General features: G+C 42.2%; 1 protein-coding gene across 1 annotated transcript in view; it reads right to left on the reverse strand.

Annotated features, from left to right (window-relative positions):
• Positions 1-18,499, reverse strand: part of LOC120313599 (calsyntenin-2-like) — a gene marked incomplete at both ends in the record, with an annotated part of 99,651 nt that extends 81,152 nt beyond the window's left edge. The window contains 2 exons of the mRNA XM_039355669.1: positions 14,052-14,260; positions 18,288-18,499. Of these exons, the coding sequence (XP_039211603.1) occupies positions 14,052-14,260; positions 18,288-18,499 (421 nt within the window). The remainder of the gene's footprint in view (positions 1-14,051; positions 14,261-18,287) is intronic.
• Between the last annotated feature and the right edge of the window lie 477 nt (positions 18,500-18,976).

Consider the following 18,976-nt stretch of genomic DNA (forward strand, 5'->3'; position numbering starts at 1 on the left):
ATAGCCAGGAAAATCAGTAGATATGAAGCTCGAATTGCAAACTATAGGCAGAACCTCCAATTTCAATCCAATCAGAAACGTTTCTACCAATCCATCAATGGAGAAACTGCAAGGAATCAGTCAGTACCTGACAAGGAAGAAACAGTGCAGTTCTGGAAGCAGATATGGGATAACCCAAAGAAATACAACAAGGATGCGGCTTGGTTAAAAGAGGTGGATGCAAATAAAACAGAAGTTGAAATGAAAGAACTAGTAATAACAACAAAAATGGTAGAAAAAAGAGCAAAGAAAATCAAAAATTGGTCAGCACCAGGTGAAGATGAACTGCATGGGTTTTGGTTGAAACATCTAACTGTTATACACCCACTCATTGCCAAACAGTTCAACAATATACTACAAGGAGGAGAAATTGAAAAGTGGCTAACAACTGGGAAAACCTACCTAATAATGAAAAATCCAGCAAAAGGGGCAACACCAGGTAACTACAGGCCAATTACCTGCTTACCAACAACTTTCAAATTACTAACTGGTGTGGTAGCTGATGCAGTACAACAGCATCTAGTTGAAAACAATCTCTTTCCACCTGAGCAGAAAGGAAACCGCCCCAATAGCAGAGGAACAAAAGATCAACTCCTAATAGACAAAATGATCTTGGAAAACTGCAAGAGAAGGAAGACCAACCTGAATGTGGCATGGATTGACTACAAAAAGGCATTTGACTCTCTGCCACATGATTGGATAATAAGTGCCTAGAAATAACAGGAGTCAGTAGAAACATCAGAAAATTTGTGCAAAGATCGATGGCACAATGGAAGACACAGTTGCAGATCAATGGTGAGAAGCTGGGAGAGGTTAATATCAAGAGAGGAATATTTCAAGGAGATTCATTATCACCATTACTATTTGTTATTGCACTGTTTCCTCTGTCAACAATACTGAATAACTCAGGACATGGCTATCAAACATCAAAAACATCTGCCAGACTATCCCACCTCCTTTACATGGATGATCTGAAGCTGTATGGAAAAACATCATCTGAAATAGAATCGCTGCTCAACACTGTCCGTATATATAGCCAAGATATTGTAATGGAGTTTGGCTTGGACAAATGTGCCACACTTACTATCAAACAAGGAAAAATAGTGAAAACTGAAGGAATCAAGATGCCCCACGAAAATAACATTAAGAGTCTGGATGAGGAAGAGTACTACAAATACTTGGGTATCCTTCAAGCTGACAACATCAAGCACACTGAAGTCAAGAAAAAGATTAGAGGTGAATACATCAAGAGAGTGAAGAAGATCTTAAAATCCAAACTCAATGGAGGAAATACCATAAAGGCAATCAACACCTGGGCAATCCCAGTCATTAGGTACACAGCTGGAATAGTGGACTGGACTCAAGCAGAACTAAAAGCAATGGATAGGCAGACCAGAAAAATAATGACAATGAATCATGCCCTTCATCCACGCAGTGACATTGATAGACTTTATCTACCAAGGCAAATAGGTGGGCGTGGAATGCTACAAGTACATCAGATGGTTGAAGAAGAAAAAATGGCTTTGGAAGAATATCTGAAGAACAATGATGAAGATGCACTGAAATTAGTATATCAGGAAGGCTTACTAACTACTGGAGAGACCAAACTGGCCTACAAGAAAGACCAAATGAAGAACAGAATAGAGGCATGGGAAGACAAAGCACTACATGGCCAATACATGAAAAAAATAGCTGGGAAAGCAGATAATAATAAAACCTGGCAATGGCTAAGAGCAGGAAAATTGAAGAAAGAGACCGAGGGACTAATTCTGGCTGCACAAGACCAAGCCTTAAGGACAAATGCATACAAAGTCAAAATTGAGAAGACAGCAACAGACAGTAAGTGCCGCCTATGCAAAGAAGCTGAAGAAACAGTGGACCACTTGGTAAGCTGTTGCAAGAAGATTGCACAGACTGATTACAAGCAGCGGCATGACAAAGTAGCAACAATGGTGCATTGGAAGATCTGCAAAAAATATCATTTGCCTGTAAGCAAAAACTGGTGGGATCATAAAATAGAGAAAGTCATAGAAAATGATAAAATTAAACTGCTCTGGGACTTCAGAATTCAAACAGACAAGCACCTGCAACATAACACCCCAGACTTAACAATTGTCGATAAGAAAGACAAAAAAGTCTGGATAGTGGACGTGGCAGTGCCTGGAGACAGCAGAATAGAAGAGAAAGAACTGGAGAAGATAACAAAATACAAAGACCTACAAATAGAAATAGAAAGACTGTGGCAAAAGCAAGCAAGGGTAGTACCAATAGTCATAGGCTCCTTGGGTGCAATCCCAAAACAACTGGAGCACCACTTGAACACCATTGGCATTGACAAATTTGCTATTAGTCAATTGCAAAAGGCGGCCTTATTAGGAACTGCTTCCATCCTGCGACGATATCTGTAATACCATCAAACATCCACATCTGCCTATCCCAGGTCCTGGGTAAGGACTCGATAGGTAGACAAAATGCCAAATCCAGTCTGAACATCTGGCTGACTGTGCGATGAATGATAATAATAATAATAATAATAAAGTTGGAAGGGACCTTGGAGGTCATCTAGTCCAACCTCCTGCTCAGGCAGGAAACCCTATACCATTTCAGACAAATGGCTGTCCAGTCTCTTCTTAAAAACTTCCAGTATTGGAGCATTCACCACTTCTGGAGGCAGGTTGTTCCACTGGTTAATTGTTCTAACTGTCAGGAAGTTTCTTCTTAATTCTAGGTTGCTTCTCCTTGATTAGTTTCCACCCGTTGCTTCTTGTCCTGCCTTCAGGCACTTTGGAAAATAGTTTGACTTTCTCTTCTTTGTGGCAGCCCCTGAGATATTGGAACACTGCTATCATGTCCCCCCTCGTCCTTCTCTTCATTAAACTAGTCATACCCAATTCCAGCAGCTGTTCCTTATATGCTTTAGCCTCCAGTCCCCTAATCATTTTTTGATGATATGGGAAAAAATCATAATTTTTTTCCCATATCATCAAAAAACTGGGTTTCAACTTTCAGCTAAAGGGAAGATTCAGATTTTACTTGGCCCAATTTGGCCCAAAATGGTTCTTCTTACAGTTTACACGATAGTAACTATTTTCAAGCAATGATTTGAAGGTGTCTCTCTCTCTCTCTTTCACTGTTTCCCATTGTTCTGTTTTCACAGCCACTCATTGTGAAAGGCCATTCATTTAATATTCTGTCTTCATTGTCATTAAATGCCCTTAGACTTCATGAACTTGCCCAAAGTAATAATTTCCTTCCTTCCTAAAATTAATCTTTGTTTCCTTTACTACTCTAGCATATTGTCCATTTTCACCTGTTCAGGTCAGTTTTGACTCCCAGAGATTGCTTGAATAAGTCCATGGCAAAAGAAAAACATTAAAACTTTTTAAGCAATTATAATATAATTATTCCAATAGCAGCAATCTAACATATGGAGATTAGAATGACCCCAAACCCTGTTAGCCTTTCATGAGGCCCCCAAACCAGGCTATGCTCCTGAGCTTGGGGTGCCAAGTGTGTTAAAGGAGCCCATACTGCTCCTGTAATCTGGATGTTTTAGTGGTTTTACTGCTTTAAAATATTTTAGCATTTTTTAATTTTAATATTTCTTTTAAATTGTGGGTCATCCATAGACACTGACTAAGAAGGCTACAGAAATTGAATGAATGAATGAATAAATAAATAATAAAAAATCTGTTTACATAAATACACATTTTTACAGGCTTTTAAGTTCACCTTTTTAACCTTTTCCTATTTTGGAACTACAACATCAATTGACTAAAAATAATTTTTTTCCTAATCGAAGAAAAAAAGATCCAGACTTGTTTATATTTGAAATTCCAGTTTTCTGATTTCAGAGCTAGCTTCTTCAATTGAAGAATTAAGTTTTAACAGGAAAGGCACTGTAGACTATGTTCATATTTAAATGATGGTCACAGTCCATAATAATGATATGTTCCATGCACCCTCGGCGAGCACTCCTTAGCTATGTACTTAATTTCAAACTTAGTCTATATTATAAGGTTTCATTCTAAATCTCATTCCATCAACTTTGCACTGACTCCAGCCAGCTTGAAAACAGCCTCCAAGAGAACAATATAGGAAACTAGCTCGTTCTAGTGACAGCTAAATAGCTAACAACTTACTTCACTCTCCAAGGTCTGGCAGTCATTCTAACCATTAAAAGAAATCTCTGTACAGTTGGCCTACATCATAACCACAGTCCCAAGTAACACACTGCTTTTAATGAATAAACTCCTGATGATGACATAAATCTTAATATCCCCTAAAGCTAAATAAAAAGTTGCAACTGTTAACGTACATGCTTTAGAAGATTGGTTTCTAAAAAGCCTTTTAATCATTCATGAAAGATCACCAGAGCCACAAAATGCCTACAAAGAAAGGAAATAAATATTTCCAATGAGATCTCTAGCTTCATGGGGCTCAGATATAAGTGTGGGAACTGCAAACTCTGAAGGACTATTCTTTTCTTTTAAATGTTGCACAGTGTTCTGTATTCATGATCTCATTGCTCATAAACAAGATTATAGTAATCAAAGCCAAGAAATTGCAGCTTAGTTACCATATTTTGCTCCATTTGAAGTCTCTAGAGTAACCACATGGTATTAGTAAGTTGGGATGTAAGTAAAGCATGGGTACTGATGTCTAACTAGCTCAAGAATGGATAGAGTTTGCAAAAGAGGTCTTATGCAACCATCGTAAACCAGGAATTGAAAGATATGTGTAATCAAGGAGCATGCCCAGATTACAGTTGTTCTGTAAAGTAATAGTGCAGCTTCAACTGGAACAAGCTGAACTCCAGTCCTAGACCTGACTATAGTATAAATGTGAAATACAGCTCAGAGGATGTTGAAATAATATATTGTTCTTCATATCCTCTACAGCAAAATTGGTCAGTATTTGTGTGATTAAGTCTTTTGCTCCAATCTGCTGTATATCATGTTATATTTATTTAAATGGGGCGTTGGTCTTACCTGAACGCCTTTTCTCAGTACGGAGATGGATAATCCATGGATGGGTTTTCTCTGTCTGCCTGCTCTTGAGACCAAGTAGCCAAAGCTTGACACGCCCCCACTTCCTGTGGAGTCCATTCTTAACGAGGGCGAATTGGCTGATGATTGACGAGGTATTGGCTCTCATCTCCCTACTAGCGGCCTGCTGGCCTTGGGGTGGGTGTGGATTATCCATCTCCGTACTGAGAAAAGGCGTTCAGGTAAGACCAACGCCCCTTCTCCAGTACAGGAGATGGATAATCCACGGATGGGACGTACCAAAGCCTCACTGTCCCAAGGGGTGGGAAACAGATAAGGCCGGTAGATTGATCTCTGAGACAACTTGCTGGAGGACCCTCCTACCAAAGGAGGCGTCTGCCGATGCAAAGCGGTCTATCTTGTAGTGTCGTATAAACAGGGAAGGCGAGGACCATGTCGCGGCCCTGCAAACTTCCTCGATTGACGCCTGGGTAGCCCATGCCGCCGAAGTTGCAGCGCTTCGGGTGGAATGGGCTGTGAGATGACTTGGGGGCGGCAGGGATGATACATTGTAAGCTTCTGCGATACAGCTTCGGATCCACCTTCCAATGGTGCCCGCGGAAACTTTCCGCCCCAAGGTGCCCGCTTGGAAGGACACAAATAGGGCCTCCGATTTGCGGAAGGGTTCTGTACGCTTTATATAACGCCGCAAGGCTCTGCGGACGTCCAATGTATGCCACTGCCGCTCCCGGTCATGTGTTGGATTTGGACAGAAGTTTGGGAGAATTACTTCCTGTGTCCTGTGAAAGAGTGAATTCACCTTCGGTATGAAGGCAGGATCTAACCTAAGGACCACCCTGTCCTTGTGGAAAATGCATAGGTCGTTTCTGACTGACAGTGCGGCCAGTTCCGAAATTCGTCTGGCCGATGTGATGGCAATCAGGAACGCCACCTTTAGCGACAGGTGTCGCAAGGAAACGGTCGCCAATGGTTCAAATGGTGACCGAGTGAGTGCGTGAAGGACTCGCGGTAGTTCCCAGGACGGGTACCTGTGAATTACTGGAGGTCTGGTGTTATAGGCGCCCTTGATAAAGGCGCGGATCCTGGGGTGGTGAGCTAAGGGAACCGAATCCGTGCAGGTGAGGAGGGTGGACAAGGCCGCCACTTGCCTGCGGATGGTCGCGGGGGCGAGGCCTCTGTCTAGTCCCTCCAAGAGGTAATCTACTATCTGAGGGATGTAGAGTTTGTGTAAGTCAAACTGCCGTTCCCTGCACCAAAGGCAAAAATTTTTCCAAGTGGAGTCATAAATGCGGTTTGTTGCCGGACGGCGTGAAGCTTGAATTATGGTAATGGCCCCGGGAGAGAATAGTTCCTGTGCCATTATCTGGCGCTCAAGTGCCAGGCGGTCAGTTGTAACCATTGGGGTTCCGGGTGACTGATGGTTCCCTGGTGTAGGGACACTTGATGAGGGGGAATGTTCCATGGGGGCGACTGAGACAGGTTCATCAGGTCGGCGAACCACGGTCTCTGTGGCCAATATGGTGCTACTAGGATCACTTCTGCCCGCTCCTGAATCAGCTTTCGGATGACCGCCGGTATGAGTGGTAGTGGGGGAAAGGCATAAAGCAGACCCTGAGGCCACTGAGTTCTCAGAGCGTCCGTCCCCTCTGCTCGCGGGTTGAAGTAACGAGAGTAAAATCTGGGGAGCTGGGCATTGTCTGATGATGCGAACAGATCGAGGATCGGGTACCCGAACTTGCGGGAGATGTCTAGGAACAAGTTCGGGTGTAGCCCCCACTCCGAAGGGTCCACTGTGGTGCGGCTTAGGAAGTCCGCTTGCTGGTTGTTGACCCCCGATATGTGTTCCGCTTTTAGTGACTTCAGATTGGGCTCTACCCAGCTGAATAGGAGTCGTGACTCTGTCATCAGGGTTTTTGATCTGGTCCCCCCCTGCCGATTGATGTGCGCCTTGGCTGCTACGTTGTCTGTTAGGACTAGAACGTGGTGGCCTCTGATTCTGTCTTTGAATTGTTGCAAGGCTAGGTGGATAGCCCTGAGTTCTAGCCAGTTGATGTTGTTTCTCAGATCCGTGGCGGACCAACGTCCCTGTACAAACTGGGAGTCCAGATGGGCTCCCCAACCATACAGACTGGCGTCTGTAGTGATGGTAACTCTGACTGGTTCCTTGAAGGGTGACCCCTTGGTCACGGCCCGAGAGCACCACCAGCGTAGCGCCCTGCGGATTTGTGCCGTGACCCTGACTAGGTGGTTGGATGCGCTGGTGTTCTGCCATTGGTAAGGGAGCAGAAACCACTGTAGTTCCCGTAGGTGGAGCCTGGCCCAGGGTACAATGGCTATGGCTGATACCATCTTGCCCAATAATTGGGAAAGTGTTAGTATCGGAACTGAACGTTGCCTGTGAACCCAGCGAGCCAGTTCCCTGATGCCGGCCACCCGGTCTTGGGAGAGATAGACCATACAGTTGGTTGTGTCTATCATGGCCCCCAGATGCAGCAGCCTGGACGAGGGAACTGTCTGGCTCTTCTGAAAGTTTACTGAGAATCCGTGTAATTGGAGGACGCGAATGACGGTCCTTACGTCCGCCTGAGCTGTCTGTAGGGATGTTGCTTGGATTAGTATGTCGTCTAGGTAACATTGGACGCGTATTGGGATTTTTCTCAGTTTGGCGGCTACCGCTGCTAGTATCTTGGTAAATACCCTGGGTGCCGAAGATAGACCGAAGGGGAGAGCTCTGTATTGGAAGTGTTTTCCCCCGTAACAGAAACGTAGGAACCAGCGGTGGTTTGGGTGGATGGGGATGTGAAGGTAGGCTTCCGTGAGGTCTATCGATGCCAGGAAGTCTCCTTCTCTGATGCTTCCCAGGATGGACTGAAGGGATTGCATCTTGAATTTTTTGTATGTGATGTAGCGGTTGAGGTTTTTTAGGTCCAGGATTGCCCTCCATCCTCCTGAGGTCTTTGGAACCACGAAGAGGATGGAGTAAAATCCTCTGCCTCTGTATTCCGCTGGGACCGGTTCTATGGCTTGAATGTCCAACAGGTGTTGGATGGCCTCCTGCATGAGTTTGCGTTTGGTGGGGTTCCTGGAGACCGAGCAGTTGATGAGTCGGTCTGGGGGTGTGACCAGGAACTCCAGGGACAGCCCGGACTGGATGGTTTGTAGTACCCAGTTGTCCGTGGAGGTCTGCTCCCACTGGTGGAAGAAGTGAGCTAGTCTTCCTCCAATGGGTAGGTCTATGTAGGAGTCATTTTGTCTTCCGGTACGGACGACCCGTTCCACGAAAGGGTCGTCTCGACTGGTTTTGTTGTCTGGGCTGGAACCCCGGTCTGTCGTAGGGGCGGCCGTACGGTTTGTTCTGCCTGGGAGTGAATGGCTTGGGTGCCTGACTGATAGGCGTGGTTGTCGGTTGGCGAAAGGACTGCCTACGAAAGTAAGGTGTGGTACGTTTGTCTGACCTTTTGTTCAAGTGTGCCATGACCTTCCGCTTGTCTTTGTTCTCTACAAGATAGGGGTCCAAGGCCTCCCCAAACAGACCGTTGCTTGAGTAAGGGGCGGTCGCTAGCCGCCACTTAGCCTTGGTGTCAGCTTGCCAGTGTTTTAGCCATAGCATTCTCCTGGCAATTATGTTGGATGCTATGGATCTGGATGAAAAAATGGCCGATTGGAACGTTGCGTCTGCAGCGTATTCCGTGGCTGCTACCATCTTAGCCAGGTCCTGGTGTGTTCGTATGTCCTCCATAGGAACTATGGTTTGTAGTTGTTGCAACCAGATGAGGGTGGCCCGGACAAAAAAGGAGGCCGAGGTGGCTGCTTTGATGGCCCATGCCGCTGTCTGGTGGGTTTTGCGAAAGGCTTGTTCCCACTTTTTGTCATCTGCCTTAAGGGCCTCCACTAGGTCCCCAGCCATGGCTGTCTGGGAGACCAAGGGGGTCCAGGCTTCATCTACTTTAGGAATTTCTAAGGCCTCATTGAGGTCTGTGGCAGTGCTGTATAATTTTTTGTCCGTACCACTCACTGATGGGAAGGAAGCGGGAGAGTCCCATGGCTTCTTGATCCCTTTCAGGAAAATGGTGGGGCAAGGTATATGGTGTTGCGTTGTCACCTTTTCTACGAATACGGGTCTGGATGTGGTGGCCGGTGTCACTTGCGGCTGAGAAAACTGATCCGTCCCCATGTCCGCAATGACTGTGGCCTTGCGTAGTATCGTGAGGAAGCGGTTGGGATTAAATAATCCCCCTGAGGGGGGCTCAGGGGGAAGTTCCTCATCCTCTGACATAGAGATCCCAGGTTGATCCTCCTCTTGTGGTGAAGAATAACCACTCATGGAGGACTGGGCCGGGGAGATGGGTTCCTGAATGCCTGAGGACTCTGAGGCGAGTTCCGAGTGTGGCATGGCTGAGATGGAGGGCCCCTGGTCGTGGTGGGTGGAGCGCTGTGCTAGGGCTCGGTCCACCACTTTGGTTAATAGGGCCTCTAGCCGTCCATCTGCCCAGATGTCCCCTATGTCATTACCTTTGGGTGTGGTGACCGCAGGTGGAGAGTTGGACTCAGTGGTTGTGCCTGCCGCCGTGGTTGTTTGTTGGGCTGATGTAGATGGCGGATCCAGTGGTTGCGGTGTTCCTGGAATGGACCACGCGCTCTGGGTTGATGTGGATGGACCCAATGGTAATTCCATCTCGGTGGCCGCTATTTGAACCAATTCCAATTGGGCCTGCCTCTGCGCTCTGGAGAACTCCTTCTCCAGGGCCTGGTGCCTACGGCTGGCTTGCTTTTCCGCCAACTTGGAGGGCCTCTTGAGCGAGTGTTTTGTCTTCGCTTTGCACTTGCCTGCCGCCTTCTGGTCAGAAGGTGTGTTGCAGCCGTAATTGGGAGATGGAGGGGTCGTGCTCATGGATTGAGGCAACGAGGGTCCCTCCATTCCGCTTGAGCAGTCCCAGAAAAACTGAGAAGACGCTCAGGCAGGCAAGTATTGGCGGGAGCGAAATTGGAACAAGTACCAGGACTGTTCCCCTGATCACCCGACCACAACAAAAATATTCTCTCTGGGCTAAGGTCACGGTAGCTGAGGGAGGTACCGAAGGCACGTTTGGAACCACTCTTTGGGTTCCGCCCGGAGGCCTTAGGTGACCAGGCAACGTGCACCAGTAGAAAAAGGAAAAGGGAGGCAAAAAATATCAGTGGCGACCTCAAAAGGGTCTGTAGGCCTGACTTAATACACAGCAGGTATCAAATGGCGGTCACCTAGAGCGGAATTTATTCTTATTAATACTATTACTATTATACTAATAATAGGAACAACAACAATAATAAAATAATAATAATAATCACAACAACAACAATAATGGTGATGATGATAATATTGTGTGTTCTGTCTTTAGGCCTGTTGGCCCTGCAGTCGCTTAATTTTTAGCTTTAAAAAAAAATTTTTTTTAATTATTATTATTATTATTTTTAAAATTTATGTATCTATTTTTATTATTATTATATTTTGTCCTATTATTATATGTGTGTATCGGGGGTGGAGCGCTGGTTGTGTGCTCCTATTCCGCCTCTATCAGTGATTCCAGATATGATGTAGAGCTTCCTTAAGCTCGGTTTGCCTTTCTCTGGCAAGAGATGGCAGCCACAGCTTGTTTCTCCCTGAAAAAGGGCTTTGCGGATCCCAGGAGGGTTCTCTAGCCTCCGTTTCTTGGTTGGGGCTTACTCCCTTCCTGTGCTTCGTTTCCCTCTGAAAATAAGCTCCGCAGCCTCCCAGAAGCTGCTTGTGCCCGGGGATTTAAATTTGGCGCGCTGTGACGTTTTAAGGGAATCCCAGTCAGGGATTGCCTTTGTTGTTTGAAAACGGCAACTAAAATGGCGCCCGCGGTTGCCCTGGGCTGCTAGGGAATCTCCGATGATCCGAATTCAAGTTTGAATCCGGACCTGGAGATTGTTATTTTTTCCCCCAATTTGAGGAAAAAATCCCTTGGAAGGTTGGGGAGAAAAGCTCAGCAAGTGGTCTCTGCTGATGCCTTCCCCCCCCTTTTCCACCTCCAGAGCCCTGGGGCTGACTGGGATCCGTGGGGAGTTTCCCCCCCACACCCCCTTTTTCAATTTTAATATAGGATCAGGGATGATCCCAAGGAAAACTTAGTGGTTGGGGAAAAGGTTCAGCAAGTAGTCTCTGCTGATGCCTTCTTCCCCCCCTTTTCACCCCCCAGAGCCCTGGGGCTGGCTGATATCTGTGGGGAAATTTCCCTCCCCACCAATCCCCTTTTTAATTTTAGGTTTGAGATCAGGACTGATCCCCAGAAAATTTTGTGGTTAAATTCCTATAGGTGGCAATTTTTTTTTTTTTTTTTTTTGGAAGGGGAAGCCAATTATCAAGGGATAATCAATCAATGGATTTCTTGTCTAACCTGATAAGCTGAGAGCCACGCCAAAACGAGTCTTCTTCGAGCAGAGACCAAGTTAAGAATGGACTCCACAGGAAGTGGGGGCGTGTCAAGCTTTGGCTACTTGGTCTCAAGAGCAGGCAGACAGAGAAAACCCATCCGTGGATTATCCATCTCCTGTACTGGAGAATAAACTAAATATAACAATTGGTTGACTCCAAGGATATGTAAAAACCAGCTTCACCACCTTCAGATGATATGTACAAGAAGTTCAGTTCAAGGTCCATTTGTCTTGACAGATTTGACTTGTGCTACACATCCCCAGTGCTGAATAATTTAAATCCATCTCTCCTGATACTGTCTCATCTACACACTGGCATTCATAAACTATGCTTGACTAATTGGCAAGTAATATTTCAGAGAATACTAACATGGCACATATTCCTAGATTACAGTCTCTACCTATATACTTATTTTTGACTTTTACAATTGCCCAATATGTTTCAAAGTGTCATTGAATCCAATATGGATTATGACCACCCTAACCTTAACACTTTTATAAAGATCAAATTGTCCATAGCCAAAGTCCATCTGCCCTTTAGAAAAGTACCCTTAAGAAGAAATTATGTGGATTAATCATCCAGACATTGGGTCTCTTCAACAGGAGTATCTCCTTTATCCACAAAATGTTGTCAACCCTTTCCAAGACCATTAAGAGAATTATCAATTTGGCAATAGAATGATGCTATCATATCTCAGAAGATTTAATCTACATATCAATCTGGCTGCATAACAGTTCAGTCATATTGGTTTCAAGGAAATTTGTGATGAGTTTCCTGAAGTCCAGGAGCTTCTTGCACTGAATCCAAACTCAATGTTCAGAGGTCTGAAAATTATACATTGTGCAAGCTCTACGAAGTTTTTTTTTTTGTTTGTTCTTTAGGAACTATTTGACCTGAACACTAAATCCACAGATTTGATTCACTGTTGCTAAATTCACCTTGATGCTCGGTCTCTAAAGGTAAGAGGTGAGATGCTTGCCTACTATTCTGTAAAATTTCTTCATAAAATTCCTAATCTGAGCATTTATATTCCAGAAAATGGAAAAAATATAAATATTGTCCAGAATTAATTCTGAGCAATAAAATATTTGCATTGCTCAAAAAAACAAGCTTGAAAATGAAAAACTACAGTAACTTAAATGATCTAGAAGTTACTGTATGCTATATGAGACTTTGTTTTAGAACCCTTTCAACAAAGAACTAGGCTAATAATTTTTTATTACATAATATAAATTATATTGAATGTCTTGTTTCATAGAATATATAAAATATCAGTCCTTCAATCGAGCTATTGAAATGTGAGGACCAATATCAACATCTGTAGAGCACCTAGTGGGGCAAATAATAGCACCTCCATTATATATCACATGTAAAGGGCAAGTTACATACCTGTGTATGATATCAAGATGTTTTTACATAACTGTATTACTGTGACATTATTTTAATGTCATCGAATACATAGTTTCTAACTGCCATCTGAATTTCACCAGTCCTAACTTTTTCCCATTATCTTCTGACTCTGAGCTATGCACTGTGAAAAAGCAGTTCAGATAGAGGTAGAGGTCAGTGTCATATGGGAAATTGCTTCCTCTAAAGCAGTGCAACATAAAATGGCTTCTAAGAAAAAACAAAGGCTTTGCACACATTTTCAATTTATAATTTTGAGCCACTGATAGAATTTCAGAAATAAAAATCCTCATTATTTCCAGCACCCTGGAAATAATTTGTTACAGCAAAACTAATAAATTTGTTTACTCAAGGCATAATAATTTAAACACAGAATGTAACTAATCATATATTAATGAAAAAATAAGGTTGATGTGCAACCTTGGAAAAAGACATCTGGATTTTTTAAAAAAATAATTATACATTTGCCTCTTCAAACATGAACTCACTGAAAAAAAATAAACAAATTAATTCAGTTAATAAAGATCAGGAACATTGGGAATGAAGTATATGTAACATGGAAGGCCAAAATATCTCATAGCTGAGGTTCTACACAATCTCAGCTTTAAGGTTTTACAATAAAAACATCTAAAATGATTGAAATCCTATAAAATATTGGCATTATTTTATCAATAATATGAGACATCAGAATTTTTAACTATTTTGGATAAATATACTGATACTCTATGAAAATCTTTCAGATATTATTATATTTTTTGCAAAAAATATTGTTCTTACTATTTCATTAAATGGAGTCTGGTGCCTGAAAAGCTTGCTTAGAAGTTAATTTTCTCTAAGAAGGTATTCTTATTGAATCCTCTAGGTGATTTTAAAAAAAGAAAATAGTTCTGAATATTAAACAAACATGCAGTAGATACTTAGAATGAATAGCAGAGTCTAAAGAATGTTGTACTAATTCTAAGCAGGATTGTCCTAAGTGGATTGCAGTTGGTTGACAAATATGGCTAATCAACTGAAGCCATTTCTTTTTTCAAGATAAAATAGGAAAATTAGAAGCCATCATACCACTAACATTGATAGAAAAATAAATGCTTTATAGAAAGATATCTCTCAAGATATAGTCCAAAAAATGCATTATGTGTCAAATGTCAAGAACTCACCATTCCTGTCAATTGCAAACGGAACATCAGTTGTGACAATTTCATAATTGCATATCTGGCTGTATTGAGGAGAACAGTCTTCATCCATGGCTTCTACCTGTAACACACTGTCGTAGATCTTTCCTTCTGTCACAGTAGCTTTATAAGATGCTTCTTTAAAAGCAGGTGCAAATTCATTAGCATCTTTTACTTGGATATGGACCACAGCTCTAAAAAAAAAAAAGACTATAATTCTCAATTTCTACTTATTTTCTAAATCCACTGTAGCATGGATAGTTCCTTTTTATGTTTAAATTTTATAAAGAATTGTTGATAAAAATAATACAATCTCAATATGAAAAATGGGTAGAAAATATCTTGTTTGAAGACCTGCCAATAGTTAATAGAATTAAAATATGTATTTTAATGAACTACTTATTTAAACTAATTTTTGGATGAACTTCAGTTTTCACTGCAATTCTCTATTATTTTATTTCCCTTACATGGATGTTAAATATTGCAATTCCTACAATATTATTCCGAGATTGCCATGTATACTGAATATAACCAACACTTTAAAAGTTCCCATTGTTAAATCAAGAAACACTTGCCTTTTTATTTAGAATATGATTAGAAATTCAGTTTACATTATGATCCCTTTATGGATTACTGCCTTGTCATGGCGAAGGGGCTTGCGTAACTCAATGAAGCTATAAGCTATGCCGTGCAGGGCCACCCAAGACGGACAGGTTAGAGCAGAGAGTTCTGACAAAATGTGATCCACTGGAGAAGGAAATGGCAAACCACTCCAGTATCTTTGCCATGAAAACCCCATGGACAGTACTAAAAGGAAAAAAGATATGACGCTGGAAGATGAGCCCCTCAGGTCGAAAGGTGTCCAATATGCTACTGGGAAGAGCAGAGGGCTAGTACTACTAGCGCCAGAAAGAATGAAGCGATTGGGCCAAAGCCGAAAGGATGCTCAGCTGTGGATATATCTGGTGGTGAAAGGAAAGTCCAATGCTGTAAAGATTTTTTCTCCATAGGAACCTGGAATGTAAGATCCATGAATCAAGGCAAGCTAGACGTAGTCAAAAAAGAGATGACAAGACTGAACATCGACATCTTAGGAATCAGCGAACTAAAATGGACAGGAATGGGTGAATTTAACTCAGATGACCATCAGGTATACTACTGTGGGCAAGAATCCCTCAGAAGAAATGGAGTAGCCTTCATAGTCAATAAAAGAATAGGAAAAGCAATACTGGGATACAATCCCCAAAATGACAGAATGATCTCAATTCGAATCCAAGGCAAACCATTCAATATCACAGTAGTCCAAATCTATGCCCCAACCACTGGTGCTGAAGAGGATGAAATTGACCGGTTCTATGAAGCCCTACAGCACCTTATAGAATTAACACCAAAAAATGATGTCCTTATCATCATGGGGGATTGGAATGCTAAGGTAGGAAGCCAAAAGATAACCGGAATAACAGGCAAGTTTGGCCTTGGAGTACAAAATGAAGCAGGGCACAGGCTAATAGAATTTTGTCAAGAGAATACGATGGTCATAACAAACACTCTTTTCCAACAACCCAAGAGACGGCTCTACACATGGACATCACCAGACGGTCAACATAGAAATCAGATTGACTATGTGCTCTGCAGCCAAAGATGGAGAAGCTGTATACAGTCAGTAAAAACAAGACCAGGAGCTGACTGTGGCTCAGATCATGAGCTTCTCGTTGCAAAATTTAGGCTTAAATTGAAAAAAGTAGGGAAAAGCACTAGGCCACTCAGGTATGAACTAAATCATATTCCTGATGAATATACAGTAGAGGTGACAAATAGATTTAAGGAATTAGATCTGATAGACAGAGTGCCTGAAGAACTATGGATGGAAGTTCGCAACATTGTACAAGAGGTAGCAACTAAAACCATCCCAAAGAAAAAGAAATGCAAGAAAGCAAAATGGCTGTCTGAGGAAGCTTTGCAAATAGCTGAGGAAAGAAGGGAAGCGAAAGGCAAAGGAGAAAGAGAAAGATACACCCAATTGAATACAGAATTCCAGAGAATAGCTAGAAGAGATAAGAATACCTTCTTAAATGAACAGTGCAAAGAAATAGAAGAAAACAACAGAATAGGGAGGACCAGAGATCTCTTCAAGAAAATTGGAGATATGAAGGGAACGTTTCATGCAAAGATGGGCATGATAAAGGACCAAAATGGCAGAGACCTAACAGAGGCAGAAGAGATTAAGAAGAGATGGCAAAACTACACAGAAGAACTATACAAGAATGAGCTTAACATCCCAGATAACCACAATGAGATGGTCACTGACCTCGAACCAGACATCCTAGAATGTGAAGTGAAATGGGCCTTAGAAAATCTGAGCAACAACAAAGCTAGTGGAGGTGACAGTATTCCAGCTGAGCTATTCAAAATCTTAAAAGACGATGCAGTAAAAGTGCTACACTCAATTTGCCAGCAAATTTGGAAAACTCAACAGTGGCCACAGGATTGGAAAAGGTCAGTTTACATTCCAATTCCAAAGAAAGGCAATGCCAAAGAATGTTCAAACTATCGCACCATTGCACTCATTTCACATGCTAGTAAAGTTATGCTTAAAATCCTACAAGCTAGACTCCAGCAGTATGTGGATCGAGAACTACCAGAAGTACAGGCAGGATTTCGAAGAGGCAGAGGAACTAGAGATCAAATTGCCAACATACGCTGGATCATGGAGAAAGCTAGGGAGTTCCAGAAAAACATCTACTTCTGCTTCATTGACTATGCAAAAGCCTTTGATTGTGTGGATCACAACAAATTGTGGCAAGTTCTTAAAGAGATGGGAGTACCAGACCATCTCATTTGTCTCTTGAGAAACCTATATGCGGGTCAAGAAGCAACAGTGAGAACCGAACACGGAACCACTGATTGGTTCAAAATTGGAAAAGGAGTCCGGCAAGGCTGTATACTGTCGCCCTGCCTATTTAACTTATATGCAGAGCACATCATGAGAAAGGCAGGGCTAGATGAATCAAAAGTTGGAATTAAGATTGCCGGGAGAAATATCAACAACCTAAGATATGCAGATGATACCACTCTAATGGCAGAAAGTGAAGAGGAACTAAAGAGCCTCTTGATGCGGGTGAAGAAGGAGAGTGCAAAAGTTGGCTTGAAACTCAACATTAAGAAAACCAAAATCATGGCATCCGGCCCTCTCAATTCCTGGCAAATAGATGGGGAAGAAATGGAGGTAGTGACAGATTTTATTTTTCTGGGCTCCAAGATCACCTCAGATGGGGACTGCAGCCAAGAAATTAAAAGACGCTTGCTCCTGGGGAGGAAAGCTATGGCAAATCTAGACAGCATACTAAAAAGCAGAGACATCACCCTGCCAACAAAAGTGCGTATAGTCCAGGCCATGGTTTTCCCAGTTGCAATGTATGGCTGTGAAAGTTGGACCATAAGAAAGGCTGAGCGCAAAAGAATTGAGGCCTTTGAACTATGGTGCTGGAGAAGACTCCTGCGAGTCCCTTGGACTGCAAGGCGTTCAAACCGGTCAGTCCTAGAAGAGATCAACCCCGACTGCTCTTTAGAAGGCCAGATCCTGAAGTTGAAACTCAAGTACTTTGGCCACCTAATGAGAAGGAAGGATTCACTGGAGAAGAGCCTAATGTGGGAAAGATTGAGGGCAATAGAAGAAGGGGACGACAGAGAATGAGATGGCTGGATGGAGTCACTGAAGCAGTAGGTGTGAATTTAAATGGACTCCAGAAGATGGTAGAGGACAGGAAGACCTGGAGGAACATTGTCCATGGAGTCGCGACGGGTCGGACACGACTTCGCAATTAACAACAACATGATTAGAAATTCAGTTTACATTATGATGTATATATTACAAATTACACACAAAAAATGAAGGGAAATCAAAATAATCTGGCACATATAAACTAAGTAATAACTTTTTTAAATTTCAAAAAGCAACTGATCATTTGCTAATAGGTAAAAGAAAGCATATAGCTATTACATCTGCAGACATGAGTCTGTTTAAAATAATTGCTATTCTAGCTAAATGTACTATTAAAGAAGCCAGTTTTACTTAGTCAGAGTACAAGAAAAAAGATTCACATACAGTCCTATGAAAAAGAATTTTGTTTTAATTTCTTCTTTAGCAACATTATGAATGTTAAAAGGATCTATGAATTGTAAGTGTACATCCCAAAGCCCACACTCCTCGTTGTCACTCACTTGTGAGATTTTTTCCAGTTTGTTCCACTAGGCCCTGTCCCACAGTCATATGCCTGAATGATAAATGTGTACTCCTTCTGCAATTCACAGTCAATTGGACTTCTTGCTTGAAGCTGACCTTCTCCAGATGTCTTGTTTAGGACTACAGCTTCAAAGGGCATTTCTTGTCCATGGATTTTAAAAGCACAGATTTCACCTGTAAGAAATAACAAAAAAGAAATGAAAAGATCCAGAAAAATTACATGATCATCGTGCAAGCAGTTTATAACCCATTGTTTGAAAGAGTTTGGTATTTATAACATTATAATGTTTAAAAGACAATACTTTTCTGAATACAATTAACTAAGAAATGTTATCAATTGACTTGTCATGACTAATATACAAAATAAAATTGTAAATCAAAAATACTGAATATTTAATTTTTTTTATACTTGGTAAAAAAGCAGAATCCTCTACTATAGATAACATTGGGGACACAGTGTACATATATGTATATACTCATTGTGCATAAATACTCAGGGCACTATCCTTTCATACTTCCATACTTACCATTTTCTGAAAAGAGCTATTCACATGATTATTCATATATTTTACCACATATAGTTATTTTAATTACTCTTATTTTTTCTATGTCAAGAGTCTCCACTGCAGGCAGCTAAGAATGAAGATTTTAGTCACCTGATTACTGA

Source organism: Crotalus tigris, unplaced genomic scaffold, assembly GCF_016545835.1.
Source record: "Crotalus tigris isolate CLP2741 ecotype Arizona unplaced genomic scaffold, ASM1654583v1 scf7180000018719.141741, whole genome shotgun sequence".
Classification (NCBI taxonomy): Eukaryota; Metazoa; Chordata; class Lepidosauria; order Squamata; family Viperidae; genus Crotalus; species Crotalus tigris.